At 44.1% G+C, this 25,100-nt stretch overlaps 2 protein-coding genes and 1 long non-coding RNA gene across 3 annotated transcripts in view; 1 reads left to right on the top strand and 2 right to left on the bottom strand.

Annotated features, from left to right (window-relative positions):
• ZBTB1 (zinc finger and BTB domain containing 1) overlaps positions 1–25,100 on the bottom strand; it is a 55,239-nt gene that overhangs the window by 17,206 nt on the left and 12,933 nt on the right.
• Positions 10,603–12,980, bottom strand: HSPA2 (heat shock protein family A (Hsp70) member 2). The gene has a single exon (XM_013940839.2). The coding sequence runs from the start codon at positions 12,884–12,886 to the stop codon at positions 10,982–10,984; it is 1,905 nt and encodes a 634-aa protein (XP_013796293.1). The 5' UTR covers positions 12,887–12,980; the 3' UTR covers positions 10,603–10,981.
• LOC106483009 (uncharacterized) lies at positions 16,080–23,704 on the top strand. Its single transcript, XR_001292292.2, has 4 exons — positions 16,080–16,268; positions 22,267–22,365; positions 23,003–23,151; positions 23,287–23,704. It is a non-coding gene; the product is annotated as an uncharacterized lncRNA (long non-coding RNA).

A 25,100-nucleotide genomic window follows, 5' to 3' on the forward strand; every position in this document is an offset into this window, starting at 1 on the left:
GGCCTGATCCGGACCCCGACCCGCTGGCCACCACCTGCCCAGGGGAGGTCCCCGGCCCACGGGGCATCCGGACACCAGAAACATCAGAGGAACTGGCAGGAAAACCCCCAAGTTCTGACTCAGGTTTGCAGAAACGTGCTCCAATAATATCCCCCACCACGCACGCACAGCCCCAATCTCACTTTAATCCAAAATAAACAGCAGGCGTCATGGAGCTGTGCACACACCTCTTCCCTTGGTGAGAAAAAAACCCACTGAGTCCCTCTCACCCCTCTGCCAGCAGCCTGGTTTAGCCTCACTGCGTTTCTCAGAGGTTGGGCAGGTCCCTCACCCATGCAAACCACTTTGAAGCTCCGTCCACCTTTGGGATAGACCCTTGGGAAGGACATAACTAACGTGGGTCGGAGAACCCCTAGGAATGGAATCATTAGTCTATTTTCAGGCTGTTCAGCAAACAGACCCCCCCCCCCCCAAAAATCTCCTTTTCATAATATGCCGTGAGGCTCTAGAGCAGGGGCAGATGTGAGCCACAGCAGCGGCAGCGGGAGCTGGAGGAGCTGGGGAGACTTACGGGCAGCATGGTGCTTGCGGGGAGGCTGGTGGGAGCACGGGAACAGCACAGCTCCTGGCACTGTTTACAGCAGTAACCTGGTAACAGCCTCCAGCACCCAGGATACTACAAACTCCAGCACACAAAAGCCCTCCCATCTGCTCCGCACACTGGGACTTTTCCATGCAATAAGACCTCAGTGGTCACTCATTTGGGTTTACTGGGTTCCTCGAAGGTAGGGTGCTGCAGAGGTTTTCCCAGTTCCTGGCATAGGATTTGCAGGACTACCATGGGCACCCATTCCCTCCGTAATGGCTGTTGGTGTCTTTACAGTGCTCTGAAGGTTAAACATACTTTAGCTTGGGACTTCACATGATTGAAAAGTATATTTACTAAGTCCTAGGGTCTCCTGTGACATGACCAAAGTCCATACGTAAGCAGTCAGCTCAAGATTTGCAAGTTCTGCCTGGAAGTAAATTTCCATATGCTAAGGCAAGTTGCTTAAGAGCATGATTTCAAGGAAGTGTTTTTAATCTTTGGGATATTTTTGAAGATGAAAATCTAGCATACTAGCATAGATAGCAGTACTGCCATTCACAGTGGAACAGTGCTGTAACTGGTGCTGCTTAGGTTGCCCCAAAAATCAGTACAATTTATATTGACAAAAGTACTTTCCTTGTCAGTAGAAACCAAGTCTACATGATGGGTGAGGTTTTGTGTTACAGCTAAGCCAAGCTGATAGCTAGGTGTTGATGAAAAGAGCACTCCTGCTCCCATTCAAGTTTTCCCATCATTTATCTTGGCTTGACTCTTGATCTTCTCTGTCCCCAGAGCAAGGCAGCTCCCCAAACTGTCAGAAGAATAATCCAGCAAAAATAAATGAGTAGTTTTCTGTTGATTTAGTGCTTTACACCAGTTCACTGCAGAGTCAGGAAGGGCCAGAGGAGTTGCAGATGAAGGTAAGGGAACCATACCTCTCAATGGATCAACTCAGCTATAACCTAAAAAAGACAGCCTAGGACAATTTTGCCAGTAGAGCTACATTAGAGCCCATGTGTGCTTTGAAGTGGTGAGCTGATCTAAGACTTTTAGACAGGTCAGTTAAGTAAGAGAGAAGGAACATTTCCTATACTTTCAGCTCTTAAAGATGGCATCATACATTTTTGCAGCAGTTTCTAACTACGGAAAGCACTCCTGAAAGCAACACTGAGATTTTCATGACCACGTGGAAGAACATAGGGACAATAATGTGGGGAGAGCAAATCTCCATGAAACAATCTGCTTCCTGTCCCTGACTTCCCGCTCTTTCCATAGCCTTTCAGACACTGCATCTTTGCTCCTGCAGGTGCTCCTTACGGTTTACCCACGGAAACACAATCGCTCCCTGAAGAATCTCACCCTCCCCTGAAAGTTCGGCTCTGACTGTTCTCTGCGGTGACCTTTTTTTGACAATCGTATTGTGTATGTTGTGTTTCCAGTTGCTATTGCAGGCTGCCAAGTACATTTTCGTGACTTGGCAGCCAAGTTACATGCTTAAGAGGATGAGAGAAGCAGGTTTGGGAATGGCCTCAGATCTCACCCATCACAGCAAGGCAGGGCACAGGTGCGCTGCAGAAATAGGATCTCCATCAGGGGAAAGTGGGAGGATGGATCTGATGGCTCATTGACTGACCGTTTTGTCAAGCAGTGCAGTCGTCAGCCTCAGGAGACCATTGGCTCCATTTGGCTCCAGGAAAAGCCATGCCAAAGAACTGGCAAAAAATAAAGGGCATGGCGAAGATATTCAGGGCCACCTGTGTTAGAGTTTGCTGTGCAAGATGCAGGGGAGACGAGCATTTGACTGTACTAGAGTTGGGAGTAAATTGGCACAAAAAGCCTGGAGAAAAAATGTGGAGAAACTAAAACTGGGTACTATCTACAGGGAAAAAACTGTGTATGTGAAGACTGGAACCAAGAGTAAAAGAAAGAGCTGGCGGGGCAGGCAGAGAAGGCCTGGGAATCAGTGCAGCAGGCAGAAGAACTAAGGGAAATGAAGGCAAACCTGGAAGGGATTTGTGGAGAATGGAACAGAATTGGTTTGGGCCAGGCATGGAGACCAGGACAGAGTTACCCTGAGACTGGATGAGTTACTGGGACAGGAGACAGATGTGGTGGTGGAGAATCACTTAGAAGCAAAGCGCCTGACAGAGATTTGCTTTGCTGTCGGCTCGCTTCCAACAGCCTTTGGATTTCGTTAAATGAGTATCAGCACAGTTCCCGGCCGCTAGGACTGGAGCCAAAGAAGATAAAGAATAGGGGTGACACAAATAAAGGTGCAGGTAGGGAGAGACCATCTGGACAAGGGTGTGGAAGGAGCAGAGCAGGATTGCCTGGGTATGTCTCTGTGATTGGGATAAGTTGAGATAGGCACAAGCTAGGAAAGAAGAAATTATCAGGGGGAAAAAAAACAGGACTGGAACAAGCTGGATGGGCTGGTGATTGAAAGGGAGAAGCAAAATGGGGACTGGCTGAAGAAACTGTCCACTGTTTTCTCCTCCTGGCCCCTTCAGCCGAGAATGAAATTCAGTCCCTGCATCTCATCTTTTACCAGCTCTTGGCAAACGCTTGGGATGTTCAGATGCAATTCTGCACCCCCTCCCCAATGAAGTGCTTGCTGGAGGAGATCAGTTCAGTGCAGTTATTTCACGAGCTAAGGGGGCAGAGGCATACACTAAACACTGCACCCATGCTGGCGGCCCAAATGGATAACAGTCTGAAAAAAGATTAAAAACCTGAGAGTGTGAAGTAAAGGAGGTTGGTGTCTGTCAGATCCCTGCTTCAGCTGTTGCAAAAGTTGGAAGCTGTAAAATGAGCGAGACAGAGGATTACAAGAAGTGAAATTAATACGTAATGGTTCAGGCAGTTGAAGGCTACGTGGGAAACTGAATTCCATAGGGGCTTCAGTCACAGAGATCCCGGCAAATCGCTTCAGCCCACATTTGCTCTCATGACCACTATTTACATGCTCTTGTCTTTCCTGAGTGAACGGCCTGGCATCGCGGAAGCCTGAAACGCAGGGCTGAGCATCCACAGCTGTGACCAAAGTCAATGGGAACTGTACTTTGAACATACAAAGAACTGTATAATATTAAGCTGTCTGGAAAATCAGTTCCTTGGCACTTCCAATCGGAGACTCCATAATAGACAGATGGCGTTTTGCTTTTGCTGTTGTGTTTTACCACCTTCTCTCTGTGGGAACTGTACGCATCTCAGAGATGAAAACTAAACAGTTAATGGTGTGAAGCACTCAGATGTGTTGGTGATGAGCTCTGCAGGAAACCTCCTAAGGGATAATTCTGCTTCAGAGCTGGGGCTGGACAGCGTGCAGTAAATAACGCATGCATTGAACTGGGAAATACTGCTTTCTTACAGAGTGCGTGCTGTCCATCCTGTGCACTGATTGAGGCAGGTGCCCTATGGGGGGAAAAACAAAACACTGTTACCATGTAATTAAAAACTGGATTATGAAGCATATGCACAAAGAAAGCAAGAAATAGGATTGCTCAGATGGTCTTAACTCTGACACTTCTTAATTTCTGAACAATTGACTTTGCAGCCTTAATAGTCTTCTTTTAATGTCGTTTTTTTGTGGTGCTTGTGTGCATGTGTGTCTCAGTAGCTGAGAATGCACAGCAGTGTGTATATGTATCCATTATTTAGGAATATCTAATGTTAAATTCAGATATCACACCCAGAAAATAAACACATGCATAAACTCAACAAAATACCACTGACTCACCGTACAGTCATTCACCTCTTTTCTGCCTCTTTTTTTCTTCTTGCTGCACCAAGGCCCTGTCTTCCGTCGCCACCAGATTCATTTCCTCCTCTCTTCCCAGGGGCAGTTACATGTCAGCCCCGGTCTTCCTGGGAATATTAGACTCACCGTGTGTGCACTATCGTTTGTGTTAGACACAAAAGTACAGAATTCAATTGCACAGTAACGAATACTTATTCCATGACTCTGCTGTTTACCTGCCAAAGACTTCTGCCTGCTCATTAAAAACAGGACCATGCTATATGAATGCAATGTCACATCCTTAAGCATAGTAACATTTGCATTGGTGTAGATTTTTCACTTAAGTTTTGTGCAAAATCGAAGCTCCTGATTCTTTGTTTCAGCAGTTTGCACTGCCTTCGTATGTCAACACTGCTGCATTTCAGTCTCATTTTTTGGATTATCCAGAGCAGATGGTAGTTAAATATCTGCGTTGTGACTTCTGGTGAAATATTGCGTCTGCCTAACGTCCTGGCCTTCCTGTAACACGAACACCAGCTTTGCTAACACTGTGACCCGGCCGTAGCTGCAGTGCTCAGCGGCGACTACACCTATAGACACAAACCTCCTACAGGTATGTGATAGTCAAAAGCAGAATTACCTACCGAATCCAGAGTGAGGTTCTAAGGGAAATTAGATGATTATTGCCTAGGACAGTTTATGGGAATACAACCTGCATTTGGAAAGCCAGAAAAACCAGCTGCACATTCTTTTAATGAAAACCTCCTGCAATTACTCCCTCTGTGTGTTTTTATCAGATGAGATTATTGAACATTAGCAGGTGTCAGCTATTTTCATGTAGCTAGACATTTGCCTTGTGCTCCTAACAATCAACCTTTTGTTATTAACACGCCTCTTATGGAAGGGAAGAAGTATTTAAATATGCCACATATCCAAAACGTATTTTCAAAAATCTGATTTTGATTCAGGAAGCCAAAGTGCACGGAAACCTATGGAGCTTAACAAAAATGCCAAAAGCCCAGTTTCTAATTCTTCTCTAGAATATAATGATCATCTCCCTGCTATAGAATTAGAAGACAACCAGTACAAATTTAATGTAGACGTACTACAGGCAGATTCTTCTCTATTCAGTTCTGCGAGCTGTGGAAGTAATTATAATGGACAGTTTTTAGTTGCCTCCCTACTGTTACTGTCCTCTCTGCCACCTGCAGTGCCGGGGCCAGGACCAAGGACTTGCTAGCACAGTCGTGTTTAAACAAGCTGTGTCACTACATTTGCAGACGTGTTGTGAATGAGGTCTGTAGGAAAACAAGGAGTCTGCCAAAGGAGAAATAAACACGGTTTTAAAAGAAATATGTTTAAGTTTTTAGACACATCCTGGCAAAAAACAAATGCTGCTTTCAGCTGTGACATGTGATTGCCAGATTCTCACTTCAGCAGTGCAACAGCTTCTACAGGGACTGATATTCAGAAAATATTTCATGCTTATCAGTGAATAGCAAGGCAACCAAGACCCCTAAACCCACCTTTTCTTTTTAAATACATTTTTGTCTGAAATACTTAGCATTAACACTTTCAGAAGTGTTTTTCATCTCCTTAATCCTATTCAAAATAGATTTTTTAACTGCTGACCCGCAATCATTTTGAGCGGTGGCATTTTGAACCGCTCCGACAGACAGGGTACAATTGCTGCTAACTGCTACCCAAGCAGGAGCAAGGATGAATTCACGCCTTTTTGTCCAACAGTGATCTGTCAGCTTTTGTAGAGGCCAACACACAAAAAGCAACTCCTGAATGGTGGGAGAGAGTATCTTCAGCAACGGAACAAAAATTTCCTGTACCTCCGCTGCTCTTGATTTTCCTCAAAAAAGGACTACAAAATGTATTGCCTCCTTGGAGGGAAATTTACCCCTCTCCGAAACTCCTGACTGGTGCTGTGAGAGGGATGACGAGAGGAACCAGCTTGGCTATTCCTCCACCCTCCTGAGGCGGGAGAGAGTAAAGGCAAATGGGTCATGCAAGGGTGGATCAGGGGTTTTAAATACTGCTGTTTCATATGTGGAAGTGAAATATGCTGCTGCATCTGGAAATGCTGGCCTGCCCAGCCATATAATCACTGTGCTGCTGCAAGCATCATCTACTCCAGAGGCAGGCTGACGCTACAGGCTTCTGCCTGCATAAATATGTGGACCAGGGTGGTGGAGAGATGTGATACCTGACCCACATAGGTATGCTAAAGAAGCTTTACTGGCATAACTTGCTTTTGCTACAGGGTAGGGAGGGGTGATAACTTTCCTGTGATGTGCAACTACAGAATACAGTTTTGCTGCTATAAGAGCATCCACATGCTTTGACGGTTTAGTATCACAGGACTCTCATACACCAGGCTACAATGTCCCTAATGCAGACGGAGATTAGACCACCGTGCACTTTCTAAAGGGACAAGGTAGGGGAAGGTCACACCAGGCACTGGGGTTGGACGAAGGAAGAAATTTAGAAGAGCTTTTAAGCAATTACAGCTTGAAAACATACTGCATTGCAACACATGGTCAAGACTGAAAAAAGGAGCTTTAAAATAAGGTATGCATGCAGGGTGTAAGCGCATGCTACCGCATATAACCAAGAAAAATGCCAAGACTGGAAACGTGAATACCCTGAACCCCTTTCCCTTTTCTTCCTGCCCCTTCTATGTATCTGTGCGAGTGGCTGGCACATCTCCTTCAGAGCTGTCATCCCTCGGCTGCACCCCACAGCGCGCGCAACCTTCGGGGCGAACCTTTCCACCACATGACAGGCAGCTCCCACGACAGAGGCTGCCCAGCCTGCGGGGCTCTCGCCAGTGTCTCCCGAGAGATAAAAGGCAGCTCCCGGGAGATGCTCACGCCAGCCTTCGAGATGGCATCACAAGGCTCGAGCAGCAGCCTGTCTGCTAAGTCCTCTGTGCAAAACTTCAAACAGATGCTCCAGCCGCGGCGGCGGAGCAGGGCGCTGACTCACCCGGCCGCCCGGCTGGAAGCAGCCAGGCCGAGCGCGTCCCGGCTGCCCAGCTCCCGCCTGGGCTGTCCTCAGCCAGCTCCCCTGGCCCCAGCTCCCTCAGAGGTCCCTCCCACGGCACGCTGTTTGAGTAATTCTTTCGGCTTTGGCTTTTGGGGCTCTTCCCCCTCCACTGCGATCGTGGGGAATTGCAGCACTGCCCGCATCGCGCACAGGAACGGCTGCTTTGCATTGCTACACACCTAGCTGCAGGGCGAGCGCCATGCTAAGGCGCTTAGTGGCTTTAATTTGGGTGATTAAATTCTCCGTGCATTAATGGAACGGGTGTTCCTCTATAGGAAACAATACCATTCATATAAACGCAATCAGCAAATATTAAGGAGCTGCCAGAAGTTAACACTGTAGTTTTACAAGTGCTACTAGTTATAACCACTTTATAGCCTTTGCATGGGCTTGATGTTTTGCACAGCTGTATTAAAGAATAAGCAAAATTTAGCCATGATTTTGACAGAACAGGGTGTCTTTCCCCGTGAGTCAGAACAGTACAAAGGATGAGACACACTGAATGTGGAAGCAATGAAACTGCAGATTTTGGACCAGATTATTTTCATGGCTTTGTCCAATTCATTTGACGTGCAACTGCTCCACAGAACTACATGTGGACTTGAAATATGCCTGCTTACAAATGAGATGCAGCATTTTCCCCTCTGACATTTACTTCATTTCTTTAAGAAATTGGGGGAAAAAATTAGATCCCCTGGAGTCAGTGGGAAGTCACCACTAGCTTCAACAGGACCAGAGTTTCATTCTACAACAAGTAAAATTCAATATACTGAAAATAAAATATAAGTTATTCTTTGTTTTAAAAACTAAGTAAATGAAGGCAAGAAATCTGGCTCTGAGCCCTTCAAGTTTTCTGGCTTTTGCGTTTTGGGGGGTTGTTTACATATTTGAAAGGCTACTTGAAATCTCTTTCTTGAAAATCTTTTGCCAATCCTGTGAGTAAATAGAAGCTTCTAGTCCTGTACACATCCCATGCAATCTAGGTGTGTCCATACTAAGAATCATCTCTATTTTAGGGAAAAAAAAAAATACAATTCCTCCAGTGTTAGCCTGTTCACACCAGTAACCCCTGGGGCTTTTGACCTATCAGCACCTGGACAGGTATTTCACTTCTGTGTACTCTCTTACCCTCTGCCTGCCCCGCTGCTGAAATACAGAGACACCGGCACAGACCAAAAGTGACGGAGGTGAGGGAAAGGCCAGATGACAGAGCAGGCATATGACAAACAGGCTGCGGCGTGCATTTAGCTAAATTAGCTCTGCGATACGCTCAGACAGACGCTGGAGAAAAACAACAAGAAATTGTGTTTAATAACTGGGAAGTGACACTGAAGAATCCACACGAAGAACTGAAAAGTAAAGGAAACTGTGGCAAGGACAATTACCAGTCAGTTAATAGAAAATATAGTTAACCCTAATTCATAGCAATCACGGCTGCTTCCTAATCCTTATCATCATCCCATAATTACAGAATTTCAGGTAGGACTAGAGTGAATCTGACAAAGTATTACAGTTCGCAGGAACAACTTTTCACTTGCAGATGATCTACTGCTATTCATAAATTTATCTATCTATTAGCTGCTAGGAAAAAAAGCATCAAAAAGTCACAGTATCTGCTCATTCTCATGGTGTATTACGATACAGTCCAGAAATCAATAGGCTTATTGCCGTGAAAATGCTGTGTACATAACACCAAAAACACACGGCCTGATTACACCCTGTTGAGATTTCACTTAAGTAGTTAACAGGTGCTTAAGTTGCTATAATTGACTTCTCCGGTCTTACCCTGATTCTACTGCCATTTACATATGAACTGTTCAATAAAGTTTAAGTGGTTGGGAATAATTTGAGACAACAACTGATCAAACAAGCTTTTTACAAGCCTCGCATTCCCCAGCAATGGGGAATTGCCGTAGCAATGGGATAGTGAATAGAAACCCAGCAGCCAGGATCCAGGCAAACCAGCTGAGAGAAATACAAGTAGTAAACTGAAATTTTAGAACTCTATTAATAATGGATGATATGAAACATTAAACAGGCTTATTTTTCTCGAACCTCTTATAACAAAATGTGTTAGTAAATATTTTATGCATACAAGTTTAGAGAATTTGGGTCCTAGAGGTTCTTTGCAATTCAGAGAAGCGACACTGCCGTGCCGGTCTTTTTTCCAAGTGTTAAACACTCCCCCGTACTAAAGTGCAACCAAACAAAAACAAGCTGCTGATTTCCTTAAACTGCCCACTGCTGTTCGCCTTTTTTTCCCTGAAAGGACAAGACAGTCTAAAAATGTGCATGTCATCAGGCTCTTCCCTTGGAGCTAACTCATTCTCAGATCCGCTGACTCCAAATACCCCATTTTTGCTTTCTGAAACAAATCAAGAGCTCTGGAGACGCTACGCAGTAAATCCGAACGAGCTTAACCGCTACTAAATTTGCCTGTTCTACGAACTTCAGCATCTTTATGCATTTACTGCATCCATGAGCCCTGCCCAGCTTTACTTTCGATCGTCTTAGGAGAGGGAAAATACACTGGGTAAAATAATGAAAGCTCAGCTTACACATTAGCAACCCAAGAATAACCCAGCAGTTTATGCAGCCGGCCACAACCCGGTCTCCGATTATCGAGCCCAGCTGTCCGCAAGGCAGGACTATTTTCGTTGCATTCGCTTCCACGATGTTTTATTTCGGTGACGCGGACGCGACAAGTCGCCCCGTGTCCCACATCGCTGCTGCCTGAACGGCTCGGCGCTACCGCCCCGGTGCTCCGAGCGAGCCAAGTTACCAGCGAAGAACAGATCCCGGCTCGCAACGCAGCTCGGGGGAACGTTGCTCCTCTCCCAGAGGAGCCTGAGCCTGCCCGGGCGCCTCGCTGGTCCCCGGGGCCGCACTGACACCGCCGCCCCCCCCCCCCCCCCCGCGGGCCGGCGAGGGCGCGCCGCCGCCCCCCTCGGCGGCCGATACCCTATCTGCGAGGCGGCTGCTTCTCCACCGCAGCCACCGCGCCCTCCGCCAGCCCCGGGCTCCCCTCGGCAGTAACGCGGGCAGCCGCCGCCGCCCCGATCCCGGCCCCCCGCGCGGCGCCGGGTCACCGCCGCGGGCGCAGCTCGGCGCCGGGCCGCGGCCCCCCGGGCGGCGCGCCCCCCCCGCCCGGCCTCGGAGCCCTCCTCGCCGCCTCCCCCACCGCTATCGCCCCTTGACAGACAGCAGGAAAGATAAGTTCATGCTTTAAATACGTTTTATTTGTTACCAAAGTTTCCAGAAGCCGAATTTGGCATTTTTAATCTTTCGTAAAGATTTTCATGCATAACTTGAAACTTGTCAACTGCAACAGTCGAGTGGTTACTTTAGAAGAGACACAGAGACAAACATCCAGAATACAAATAGCTGCTTCTGAATTAACAAAACTTCGCTATTACTAACCTTATAAAGCAGGAGGTGCCTTCCCTTTTATCAAAACCAAGCTGAAAGATCTGCCTTTATACACACCCAACAGAATAAACTCTGTTATTGGCAATGACGTTTTTCTTAAACGTTAGAAAAAAATAAAGCAGAGAACGGAGTGACTGTCCATAAACCAGTCTATACTTCAGTCCTATTTAATCTACTTCTTCAATGGTTGGGCCTCCGGAGCCAGCTGCCCCAGCCCCGCCAGCTCCCTGGTACAATTTTGTGACGATCGGGTTGCAAAGTTTCTCCAGCTCTTTCTGCTTGTCCTCATACTCTTCTTTCTCAGCCATCTGGTTGCGGTCGAGCCAAGAGATCACCTCCCGACACTTGTCAAGCACTTTCTGCTTGTCCTGGTCACTGATCTTTCCCTTCAGTTTATCATCCTCCACCGTCTGCTTCATGTTGTAAGTGTAGGACTCGAGGGAGTTCTTGGCTGCTACCCGATCTCGATTAGCTTCATCCTCTGCTTTGTATTTCTCTGCTTCTTGCACCATGCGATCAATGTCATCCTTGCTAAGGCGCCCCTTGTCATTGGTGATTGTTATCTTGTTCTCTTTACCCGTGCTCTTGTCCACAGCGCTGACGTTCAGGATGCCGTTGGCATCTATGTCAAAAGTGACCTCAATCTGGGGGACTCCACGGGGCGCTGGGGGGATGCCTGTTAGATCAAACTTGCCCAGCAAGTTGTTGTCCTTTGTCATAGCCCTCTCACCCTCGTACACCTGGACCAGGACACTGCTCTGGTTGTCGGAGTAGGTCGTGAAGGTCTGGGTTTGTTTGGTGGGAATGGTAGTGTTACGCTTGATGAGAGCGGTCATCACTCCACCAGCTGTCTCAATGCCCAGGGACAGAGGGGTGACATCCAACAGCAACAGATCCTGCACGTTCTCAGACTTGTCTCCCATGAGGATAGCTGCTTGCACAGCAGCGCCATAAGCAACAGCTTCATCTGGATTGATGCTCTTGTTGAGCTCTTTGCCATTGAAGAAGTCCTGTAGCAGCTTTTGGATCTTGGGGATACGAGTGGAGCCACCCACTAGCACTATTTCCTGGATCTGACCCTTGTCTAGTTTGGCATCACGCAGGGCCTTCTCCACTGGCTCCAACGTGCCACGGAAGAGATCAGCATTGAGCTCCTCGAAGCGGGCACGAGTAATGGAGGTGTAGAAGTCAATGCCCTCGTAGAGCGAGTCGATCTCAATGCTAGCTTGGGTGGAAGAGCTGAGAGTGCGCTTAGCTCTCTCACAAGCTGTACGCAGCCGCCTCACTGCTCGCTTATTGCCAGCAATGTCACGTTTGTGCTTACGCTTGAACTCTTCTACAAAATGGTTCACCATGCGGTTGTCAAAGTCCTCCCCACCCAGATGGGTATCACCGGCTGTGGACTTCACTTCAAAGATGCCATCCTCAATGGTGAGGATGGACACATCGAAAGTGCCCCCTCCCAAGTCAAAGATGAGCACATTCTTTTCTCCAGCCCGGGTACCTTTCTTGTCCAAGCCATACGCTATAGCAGCTGCTGTGGGCTCATTGATGATGCGCATCACATTAAGGCCAGTGATGGTACCAGCATCTTTGGTGGCCTGGCGCTGGGAGTCGTTGAAGTAAGCAGGCACTGTGATAACAGCATTCTGCACCTTGCGGCCCAGATAAGCCTCAGCAATCTCCTTCATTTTGGTAAGTACCATGGAGCTGATCTCCTCTGGGAAGAAGGTCTTCATCTCACCCTTGTACTCCACTTGCACCTTTGGCTTGCCACTTTCATTCACCACACGGAAGGGCCAGTGCTTCATGTCTGACTGCACTGTGGGGTCATCATACTTGCGGCCGATGAGACGCTTGGCATCGAAGATGGTGTTGGTGGGGTTCATAGCCACCTGGTTCTTGGCAGCATCACCGATGAGACGCTCGGTATCAGTGAAGGCCACATAGCTGGGTGTGGTGCGGTTGCCCTGGTCATTGGCAATGATCTCCACTTTGCCATGCTGGAAGACACCCACGCAGGAATATGTAGTGCCCAAGTCGATGCCGATTGCCGGCCCTTTGCCAGACATGATGACAGGTTTTTCAAATCAGCTACTCACTCACGTTCACTCCTCCCACCACTCCTGCTCGCTCCTATCTGCGACGCGATGTGCCGTTAGGGGGCTGTTTGCGCCTCTTTTATAGCACACGCAGCCTTCTTCTGGAACCTGCCAGAACCCTGCTGTCCAATCTAGTCGCCCGCCTTCCACTACTGACCAATCGCCTCCGCGAATTGCAGCAGAACCCCCGCCCCCTTCCTCCTGGCCAATCAGAACTGTGGCGCCCCCCTTTAGCCCAACCCTCTTCGCTGTACCGGGGCCAGAGCGCGTTTCTTCCTGTTTTTTCTCGATCCGTCTAGGGCTCCACCGTGCGCCACCTCCCTCCGCCAATCACCGCGCTCACTTCTCTCTTGCCCCGCCCCCGCCCCAAACTCTGCTAGAAAGTTCTAGTGGACGTTAGGCGCACGGTAGGGGATTGACGGCAACACTATCCAATAGGGGCCGGGCAGCCGAGGGAGGGGGCGGGGGGAGGGCAACGGGCAGAGCCGTTCTGGGTGGGTCGGGGTGCAGCTCGGCTCGCGCTCCCAAGGGGCGCGGCGTTGGGCACGCGCTGCCCCTCCCCCCCGCGCTTGCAGGCACGTAGCCGGCGAGCGGTGCCCGGCGCCGGGGGGGGGGGGGGGGAGTGAGGGGGGGGGCTGCGGCGCCGCCGCCCGCGTTAGCAGCTCGCCTCGCAGTGTTTGTAATTCCTGAAAGTTCAGTCAAACGCGGCGTGTCGCCTCCCAGCCAGCCGCGAGCGAGTGGGAAGTTTACCCTTATTTGGTCGCAGCGTCGTAGAAATTCCCCCCCCAACACCCCTCCCCCGCCCCAGCCTTCCGCCGCTGCTTGTCAGGGAGAAACGGCCGCGGAGCGAGGCGCGCCCGCCCCTCCCGCCCGTGGGGACCCCCGGCCGGGGCCGGCATGCTGCAAGCCCCAGGAAAAATTCTCCGCGGAGCGCGTAACTTCGCACGCTCCCTCTAGGGCATAAGGCAAGTCCCTCGGTGAGCAGGGCTGAAGCCGTTTTTAGCCTTATTTTGGCTCGACTTGGCAGGCTGACAGCCCTGCTTGCATACGTCCCTTCTCCCTGGCACCACTGACTCATGCATCAGCCGCCCTGTGTGCTGCAGATACACAGTTCTCCCTTTCAGGCCGCCCGCGGTTTCTGCCCTCGTCCAGCCACCCTTTCTGAAACCACAGGAGCGCATTTTCACTAGTTTTATTGCTGCCAAAATGGTAGCCTAAACCGGTATAAGAGAGAAGGAGACGGCACGTAGCTTTCCTCTCTGAAAGAAGTAGCCTGGGTTTTAGGAGCCCTGTTGCTGCATATTTCTGCGTGGTGACCATTCTTGAAATGTCTCCAAATTTTTGTCTGTTGTGCTAATATAAAATGTCGTCACGCCTACATTTAGCTACATTGCAAAAGCTATGAAGCTATTAACTCAGAGCTAGGCAAATGCTTTGATGAAAATATATTAAACATGAAAATCTGCTGTGGTTCCTCCAAATAGTTCTTCCTTACTTTGAGAGAAACACTTCAGAATATTCCAATTACAGTAACAAGAGCAAAATACCATGTTGAGAACTTTCTTCCTCTGAGGATTAGTGAATAATTTCTTTCAGATAGCTACTTTAAAAGTGCAGCTGAAATTCTACTATCAGCTGTAGACTTTGTGTTACATGAAAGAAGGATTAAATATCCTGTGTGCTTAAATCATCTTTCATAAGTTTGAGCCCCAGCCTTTAACATTATGTTATAGCAGCCCAGGTAGAAAATGTCTGTTACAGCGTGTACCACAGTGATGTATGTTTATGCACTTATTGCAGATAGTCTAACTCACTTTTTAAAACATTCTTGTTTTAATTAGGGTATTTTTCAAAGCTTTTTTACATGACATGAGGATTCCACTTCTTTTATGTAGTATATGTATATATGTAGTCTTTAAACAGAATAGCTTTAGTTTCTGACAGTAAATGTAGAACATACTTAGATGACTATTGTTTTTCCAAAGATCCCAGTTTTTGGATATAGAGGTTCTGGCTTTGCAGAAATCCAGAAGTGGTCAATGGAAAATGGAAACTGTAAGCTAGCTCTCTGTACCCCCCGCACGAGGTTCTCTGTATATCCTATATGCATATTTCTTTGATGGGAAGGGCCTCATTTTCTCTTGTAGTTCGACCAGTGACTGATTCATCACTAAACTATCTCTTCCTGCAATTCACTGCTCCTTCATTCAGTTGATTGGATCATATGGAGCACAGAGAAATGCCAGAGAGCAATACAGTGAGAGCTGGATGATGAATTCAGTGTCAGTTGAAAAATTGATGTTATTTATTATTTAATCCTTGTGAGGATAGTCCCTTAGGGACACCAGTAATGCACCTGTTGCAGATACAATACAAGCTAGGACCCTGTTATTCCAGAGTAAAAAAGAGGGTCCCTGCCTCAAAAATGATATAGAACAGAAACGAGGTTCAGAAAACAGAGTAAGAAATAACAAGACAATATGGATTAGCACAATAAACAGTCTCTGCACCAAAATTAGATATCACACCTAGGTGTATCTGTAATCAAACAGATTTTATGGTTAAATGAGATTTCATGAATTTGTCCCAGAGCTTTTAGCTATATGATTTATCTGCCCTTGTACAAAATACGTACAGCAGCTCTAGACAAAACTTGTTTGGGGTGACAGCTTTCTTGGCCCGATAACTAAAATGGCTCCAGTACAGTTGTGCAGATACCTGGATATACTGATAACCTGGTAAAGAGGTGTTCGCATTGGTTGGAATTATTTCTTACCCTGATAGTGCTCCCTCCGTCCTATTTATTTTATAGTTTGAATTGTAGTTCTGCTATGGTAAATTTGGGGAAAATATCTCGGAGGAATGTTATGGGCATACCATTTTAATGGTAGTGATGTAAATGACACAATCATGGGCATTCTCTGGAAGAATCAAAAGATTTGTAGACTCAGGCTACTAAATATTTCATTTATCCTGTTGCAGAAGTATTTCTTTCCCAGTTGAGTAGTACACAGGTTCTGTTTTCTTCTTATACAACTATATGTGTAGGTCTAAGCTGCTTTTTAAACTTTTGTTCATAATCAAAAGTTCACATGATACTCTTGCCATCATCTCTGATCTCTTACAGATGTCCTTAGAGAAAGTCCAGTCTAACTAGAGGGAACAACCCCTAAAATCTCATGAGACTTATTCTGTCTTCTCAGCAGAGCTGTTCCAAGGCCGTGTTTTGTCAGCAGTTCTCTTAAGACTTGCAGTACAATTTGTGCACCAACTCATCTATACAGTCATCCTCTCTTATGGGAAGAGCCGCATGATTTTCTTTTATGTTGCTTCATATGCAGTCATGCTACAGGTAAGCCAAACAGACTGGTTCAGAAATTAAAGAGTGAGGTTTATGGAGCAGGGTTTAGCACAAGTCTGATTTTCCCTCCAACAAAACATTTGCTGTTGTTCCCCCATCCTGAATTTTTAAGCCATATTTTGATAGTAACTTGAAACCTGCACCCTTGAAACTCTGCAGGCCTCTTTCTGATCCACTTACTTGTGTTTAAGATCAATAATACACCCATGTCTCCTGCTTGCCGGTGTAACGTAATACGCTGTAGGCTATTCTCCATCACACCACCCAGTCAGATTGAAGATGATAGATTTCTTCAGTGAAGCAAGAGCTCAGTATCTGGAGCAGAACTGAGAACTCAACCCTTATCTTTATCTGGATAAAAGGAAGAATGTATTTCCATATATTTCATAAGGCAATGCAGTATAAAAATACACAAGGTTTAATCAGACATCAGCTACTTGGCTCATTAAAATGAGAATGTTGAAATGTAATGGCCTGTGATATACAGGATTTGAGATTTGATGATCAGAGGATCTTAGACCTTAAATTCTGGAAATTGTTAGCCATTTGCCTAGCAAAAACATCCAGAAAATAGCTTAAATCAGATTATATCTGTGAAGGTAAATGAATTATTTTATAGTACATCAGTCACAGTTCAGAAAAGTCTAAGCAACAGTTGTTCTAAGTACAAATAATACTGTGTCATAATATCCTTTCATCACTGAAACTATTCATCTGGTTTATATTTGTGAATATATGTATAGTAATTGGAATTCAGATGTGAAATATGAGTGTTTGAAATGAAAAAAGATTCTTCTGACAATGTACTGTTGTATTGAAAATTGCAGTGTGTGTTGGGGGGGTGCTGTGTAACTTTTTTGTGTTATTTTGTCCTTATATACTTCCAGACAGATACTCCCTGAAAGGTAGCCACAATGCATGATCTTTCTTAAATGAGAAATATTCATTTTGTGTGGAAAAAAAAATTCTACAATTCAGTGTAACATGTTTTCTGCAAATTATGCAAATGTGTGATCAGTGCTATGCAAATATTCAGAATAGCAGAATATAGGGCACAGTAATTTGGTATTGCCAAACCAGAAGTTCAGAAATGATGAGTCAGATCTTCTAAAATTATAAGCCTAGTTTAAAACTGTGAGATTAAAAAACATATGTGACTTTATTTGCCTTGTGGCTTTTTAATCTTTCGCATATGTTCAGATTACCCTTTAAAGATTTTCCATATAAGTTTTAGAGATTTTTGTATTTAAAAAGTAAAATAGCTGATTACACCATCACAAAACTGAAAACAGTTTGCATCAGATTGATTAGACTCAATAAAGTCATTAAAGTTGGCAACACTGATTATGCTAACTCTTGACGTTTCAAGGAATAATTATTTTATAATTAAGTGGTTTTAGAGTGGTCTTATTTACATACACTTCTGACAGTTTGCTGAGGCATGATTAAAAGCTGAGGTTACTATCACCAACTAGATAAACTGGTGTGCTGCGCAGTTTGTACCTTCAGTTATTGACTGCTTTTGTATAATTACAGCCTCCTTTTCTTACCACCAGTGCCAGCTCTATTGACAGTAGTAAATGGGAGACTTTGAAACAGATTGTCTGCAAGCCATCGTAGACTCAGATCTGAAAGGCACCTCAACAGGTCATTTAGTCCACCCTTTGTGTCAAACCAAAATATCCTTAGTTGCAATTTAAGCCCATTATTTCTATTGCTGTTCGTTGTGGATGTGCGAAAACATGTTATTCCTTTTTTCGTTACAACCATCTTCTATGTATGTAAAAATCATCATGTTTCCCTTCTGCCCTCTCTTCTGTAGGATGACCTAAAATCTTTCAATCTGTCATCAAAGGCAATATTTTCTAGACTTCTAGGCATTCTCATTGCTGCTTCTGAATTCTCTGCATGGAGACACTACTAGCTCAGGCCTTACAAGTCCTGAAGGACCAGCTTATACTCCGGTTTAGACATTTCAGTTTTTATCTTTATTTGCAACAGCATGATGTTGCTGACTTATGTTTAGAATTTGATCCAGTGTAGGACAGTTTCTTTTCAATGGAAATTAGACAGCTGTTCCTTACTTACATAGCTAACAATTCCAACTTGCACTTGTTCCTGTTAAGTAACATCTTAAGTTTTCAGATCACCTCTTCACCTTGCCAAGATTATTTGTATTCTAGTCTTCTAGTATAAAGTCTAACTCTGCTTGGTCTTGTTTGAAAATATTAAAAGGATAGTTTCTGAAGGATAGATAGATAAATGGTGATGGCGATGGATAAATGAAAATACTGATTTTTTTTCTAGACCTGCTCTGAATGGGGTTAAACAAAATACTCATAGTATTGGCCATTACTGCAAAGCTGGAAAATGGTGATAAGTCTTAAAGAAAGAAAATGGTGTACTGTAAATATAGTCAAAGATCAATGCTTCATGCTTGCAAATCAATATGATTTGATTCATCGCTTTGATTCACTTTAATGCTTAGTTTGAAGAACTTTGATGAAAATTGAGCTGTAGCTGCTACGAGTTTCTCTTATTTTCTCATTTTTACTCGTTTCAGTTTTCCCCCTTGTCATTCTTATTAGGTGGATGGGAAAAATTCAGGATCAGATGAAGCAGATGCTAATTAGAACCTCACCTTGTTGCTGGGGCTTTTTTAACTTGGGCATAGGATGGAATTAAATGAGAATAATAAGCAGACTTGTAAGAACATTTTATTAAAGATACTGTATCAAAGCACAGATTAAGTTTTAAAGATAATGAAAACTAACCTGGAATGTCTTCACTGATACTTTACATAAACTGCAAATAATTGCTAAGATACAAAACAGTCACAGTCTGTTCTAGACTTCCTACACTTAAAAAAATTGCTTTGGCCCAGTAGTTCTAGGCCTAACTTTAGGTGATGCTATAAGCGTTTTTCTCTTCTGTCCTCTGTTTCATGAAGGTCCTCGCAGTTTTGCAACTTCCCTGGTCTTTATGGAAAGGTCATTCCATTTTCTATTAGATTTTTCCAGCTATATTGTGCCTTTTCCCGGAGTAGTTCTCCAGGGGTATCTGGCTGTTTCTAGATATTCACCCATTAGTCACCTATTTCTAGATATTTACCATTATTCTAGAGCAGCCAATGTGACAGAAGTGTCAGCATTCCAGTATTGTACTGAAGGTTTTTATAATGCCTATATTAATGTGTAAGATGTTATATGTTAACGCCACTGATACCTTAAACATCTATATGATGAAATGTTCAGGGCTATGTAATCAGATTAAATAACCACATTCAAAGATATCTGACCATCTTGCATTTATATAGCAACTTTATAAACTCAAAAAGAGTAAAGCAAGCAAAGACACATGCCCTATACAAGCTGCAATACAGACAATATTTTACACACTTTATAACAACAGTAACAAAAATAATGCCAATTTTAAATAAAATTGTGGACAGACTCTTCTTGAGATAACAGTTATACTGAACAATGAAACATCCTGTTATAGTCACAACTAGAATTAGTAAGATGCATAACTACAGCAGAATATAGTTCAGCGTGTTTAGCCTGCTTACAAGTCTCAATCTGATCCACTGTTGTCTGGGGGAGCAAAGGAAATTAGTACTGTTTTTTAATCCATGCTGGCCCTGAATTTGAAACATTGACTGCCTTGTTTTGCCTTTTTCCCATTAGCTTAGCTGGAAATACTAGGATTCCTGAAATGCTCAAATCTGAACATGAATGCCTTATTCTCTTCTTCCAGCCAGCTTTTGGAAGGTTTAGATCCAGAACAAAGTGCACACTGTGCCCTGTGAAGATTATTTCACATTTACTCATCTCCTTGTTGGTCACAAATTTTCACCATTCTTGTAATAAGACCAGAGCACCATTTCTTTACTCTCCATATTTAAGCACTGTGCTGCATGGAAGGTCCTCTTCAGCTTGCAAATGATGATGATGGTGGCAAGGGGAGTCAAAGTCAGCTGGATCTTTCTCACCATCCTGTCCTTCCTCAGGGACCCTTTTTGCTCAGTTTTCAAGGTTTTTTTCACCTTGTACTCCAGACTAAAACAAATTATTTCTTTAACATTTGTTAGTTTAGCATTGTAACTGTCTGAAAATGCATAAGTTTTAGTTCACCACTAAATACACTTCTAATGTTTAAACTAAAAAGTCTGACCAGTTTTAGTCAGTAAACCTCATTTCAGAAAAAGGAGCAGTCCAGCATGATTAACAGCCTTTGCAAACTCATTTGAGTGCTGCCCTTAACACCTGGCATCTGCCTCTTTGGGCTATCTGCTCCATGAAAAGAAACTTCAGTTAGTTTTTGACATATGTAAATGATAGTCACAAGGAGGTAAGTTTTATAGTATAGAAAAGAGTCCAAAAGAACTTTTACTGAGTGTTCTAATTTGACTGCTTTGGCGTCTTTTGCAAGTGGTATGTCAAAAAAGCAGTGATGATGCCAATTCAGATCTGGCACACACGGTTCTGAGTTTTTAAGAAATCTTTTGCTGAACGGTTCTTCCTCATGTCTTCTTCAAACCTGGTTCTCTCAGTTGTTCAGAAGCTTAGAAGTCCCTATTTCACTACTGCCATGCAGAAAAGAAATGCAAGAAAATTATTAAAAGTCAGAAGCCCACATTCTAGTACTGTATTTGCTAGCATGATGTGGCCCCTCCCACCTCACTATGGCTTGGTTTTGCTGTAAATACCCATCCTTCAGTTACGTTCAAAGCACCCACCGAGGCAGGGAACTCTGCTTAAAAGCCATAGGGTTCATTTCCCTCAACCCCTACCCCACCAAAACACAACTTAACCTTAAACAATGTCCTGCTCTTGTTTCACAAACTTTTCATTCGTTTCAGTGTTTCTTTCTCCTTTGCCTTCCATTTTCAAAACTACTAAAGATTTGCTGAAGAAAAACACCTCCCAGGCCTCCCAGAAGTTATTTTTGCTCTGTATTTGTTTCTTTCCAACAGTGGTTTATGGCTTGGTTTAGTGGATGCTCAAGCAGTTGCAAGAGCATTATTTCCCTTCAGACTGATCTTCTCATAGCTTGGAACACCCATCACACTGGAATACTTCTTCATACTGCTTCATATATGCGTCTTCATTTATTTTTGTTGTCTTTTACTTGCCTGACTCAGAGGTGACTATTAGGCATTTAGTTAACGCTCAAATTATAATTTTGGGTTAGATGCAGCCTAATGATACAAACATTTATGATTCCTGTATGTCTCTGTGGACCAGATTAATTTATGACAAATGGAGCAGTTTTGTATCCAATAAAAGCAGTCAATAACTTTGGAACATGTGTATATAACATTTAAAAAAAATCCTCTCAGGTACACCACTTTCTTTCTCTGGATATGTCACTCACATTTTACAAAGTATGCTATTGTACTGCTTTCAGGTATCTACTAATTTACACTTGATGTTTTTATGTACATCATGGCATCATTGGACCAAGTGGCTGTGTCTACACTGCAGAGCAGGAACGGCTTTGAGGCTGCATGTGAAGCAGCTTTATCAACTGTCTATATTACTTACCTGCTAGAGCATCCTCAAGGCCAGCTCAGGGCCGAATTTGCTGGCATGCCTTTGAGGGGGAAGTCGTGAGAGTGGTGCTCCACACTTCAGAGCGCATTCTAGGATGCGCCCATCCGACACGTGGCCGGGCCCTTACAGCATATGCCTGGCCCAGAATCATCTGTATATGGTATCTGCTCTTTATGCAGTGTCATGTATTTGATGTTGGGCAAAGAAGTCATCTGGGAGGCCCTTTTTTTTCAAGGTCAGATGGCATTTGTAGACAGCTGGACTTGGGCTGAGTTCATGCTACCCCGGCGGGCAAAGGAGAAAAAAAGTACTCTAATCACAGTACACATGCAAACTTTTTTTTTTTTTTTTACCCCAGGCAATATCAGTATTTAAAATCAATGTTTATTAAGGTGCTGGCCTGCATTTTACAGTCAAAGATCTCTTATTTGCAGATCATACGCAACTCATGAGGCGGACTGAGCTGCTTCTCTACACCACCACACTCAAATACACCAACTGTCCTGCAAGAGGTCATCTCTGAGTGTGGGAAGGTGGGTTGCCTTTGGTGAATATTAAATTCAATTTTTCTGATGAGACTGCAAAAATACTCAATGTCAGTTGTGGTGGTATGGTTTACGTACAGAACTGTGAACACAAATGAACAGCTGGCATTGGTAATAGCTTTTAGTCCACAGTGAGCTAGATTAGAGGTGAAATGTTGTGTCCTACTCCCAGTCTCTAAAATTGTCTAGTTACCCTAAGAACAGCGGTTGTAAAGGAAAGCACAGCTGCAAGAGGATCTGTTCCTACAATCTTCACACATTAAACTCAGCTAAACTGTAGAACTGTTTCATCTTTTTAAATAGAAATATAGGTATTTTAAATTAGCCACCAGATGGAGCCCATACGTCCCCATCACAGGAATACGTTAACATCTGCAAAAAGTTAAGCACTTCATAGATATTATAAGAGATGCTGTTTCTTCCACTTCATAGAAGTCACAGGAAAGTTGTGATTAGTTGGAAGTTTACAAATGAAAGGAGGAACTGGAGATAATCAAGGATAGTTCCCCAGATTTGGCATAACCAGGTTCCTGTACTCTGTGGCATTTGCATGAGTTTGTTACATTAGGTGGGTGAACTTGGCCTATCTCATAATGTACTAATAATGCTTTTTTAATGCTTAAAGCATATATCAGAAGTCTGAAGATTCAGCCAGCTATGGACAAAAAAGCCCCCAAACTAGCAAGATCTTCCGGGCTCCACTTGGAAGAGGAGAACCCTTGTTGTTCTTCCTCACCCTGCTTTCTAGAATATGAAGGGAATCACGAATAAAAGGTAAGTCCTGTTCTAAAATCTGACAGTTGTAGAGCTTCAAGCTTAGTAAATAGTAGCAGTAGCTCCCAAAGCCTGTTCTTTAATGATTAAAGTAGGCAGGATGTTCCGTTCATACCATATATGCTTTTTATTAAGAACTCTATAGTTCAAGCAGGTTCCTCATGATTGTGGCACAGCCCCAATGATTGGAAGAAAAAGCAGATTGGAAGAAAAAGCAGATCGGAGAGAAAAGATTGTGGTGAGTGAAAGACATGGAGTTAATGTATGTGTTTTAAGGGACAGCTTTATTTTGACTCTGTAACAAACCAACATAGTTCATGAGGTCTAGAAGGCCACAGACTAGTTCTACAGTAGTGCTTTGTTTGAAACTAGAATTTATATTTGGGGTCTAGGCCACACTGAATTTGATCAAATAAACACATTCTCCAAAGGAAACCACCTTTGAGCTATTTAACTATTTGTTTGCACAAGCAAAATAAAGCAGAAGGAACTGTAGCAATTACATTGTAAGATTTCTTGTGTCTTATATTTTGGTTTTGTAGTTACTGTTCATCAGGAGCTCTGTGTTTTGTGGCAGAAATGACCATGTTAGAACGAGCTAGTAAAATTTAAGTGAAACACAACCCTGTCCCCAAGCATAATAGGTGGGGCTTATCCTCATAATTCCAGACACCCAGGATGTGTTTTACAAATATGTTTTTACAGATATGCAAGTGTACCAGAGTTAGGTTTAATCTACCTGATAGCAATGCAGCTCATAGATATCAGCTCTCGCCTGGGCTGTGGGAGGTATTAAGTCCATTTCTTTGTCTGCTCTAAGGGATTCTATTCTGTATTTGCTCCCTGTACAGTAACTGTCATAGCTGTCCTTTTCCTGAAAGAGGGATATTCTAGATTTCATCTCTTGAAATGCTTCCACTTTGTATAAATAATTAAATAACCACTGGCAAGAGACCAGAATCTCAGTAGTTGAGTGGCTGGGACTCTCTTCTGGGAGATAGGAACCCTGTAGGCAGGGAGGAAACAGAGGCACCATCCTGAATAAATGCTCTAACAACTTCTTGTGTAAAAGGAAGGAACGTAACAGACACCATCAGTCTGCTGTATCTGTTGCCAAAACCAAAAGTAATACACAGTACTTAGCAAATTCTGTTTATAGCCCATGTACCTGTATTTTCACAAACTTTCATGGTCTTGGGGCTTTTGCTGTGGAGAAGACACTACAATTACATTATTTCTCCCATTCATTTTTGAGGGAGCCAGAAGCAGAAGTCCTTCTGATGACAACCCCCAATTTAGGTATTAGTTATGTCTCCAACTCTCACTACTTTTAATGTTTATATTTTAAAGCAGCAGGTTCAAATGAACATGTGAGAATCATTTAAAAGGTGAGGTTTTAGCCCTAGTCATTGCTGTAAAAGGAAGACAGCATATCATCACATTTCAGAAACCCGAAAGCAAATAGAAGAGCCAAAATGATGAATTTTGAAAAAAGCAACCTTCTGATTTGGGGAGGGGAGAGAAGAGATGGAGGAAAAGACTGATTTTTTGGATTTTAGCATTTTTCAGATTAGCAACACCGCTGCTGCAGAGACCTTGGTAATGCAGTGACACTGATGGCTCTGTGCCTTATAGCTAGGGAGACAGGTTGAGAACCCAGGCTTTAGAGACAGTCCTGATTTCCAGTGGATTTCCCACAATCCACAGGGCTTCCCAGATTTGGAGGCCTTTGAGGAATGCTCTCTTCTCATTCCATGTCAGGAGTTTTGGGGTGTCTACAGAACCACAGGACATACTTATCTGCGATCATCTCTTATTTACACCTAAAAAATTGACACCCAAAAATCTCATTGATGACAGTCACAGTTTAATTTGGGTAAAAACAATAACAGCATCAGGACTTGAGAGGGAAGTTCTTTCTTGAACGGCTCTGAAAGGGCTAGATTTTT

Source organism: Apteryx mantelli, chromosome 4 (genome assembly GCF_036417845.1).
Source record: "Apteryx mantelli isolate bAptMan1 chromosome 4, bAptMan1.hap1, whole genome shotgun sequence".
NCBI classification, from domain to species: domain Eukaryota; kingdom Metazoa; phylum Chordata; class Aves; order Apterygiformes; family Apterygidae; genus Apteryx; species Apteryx mantelli.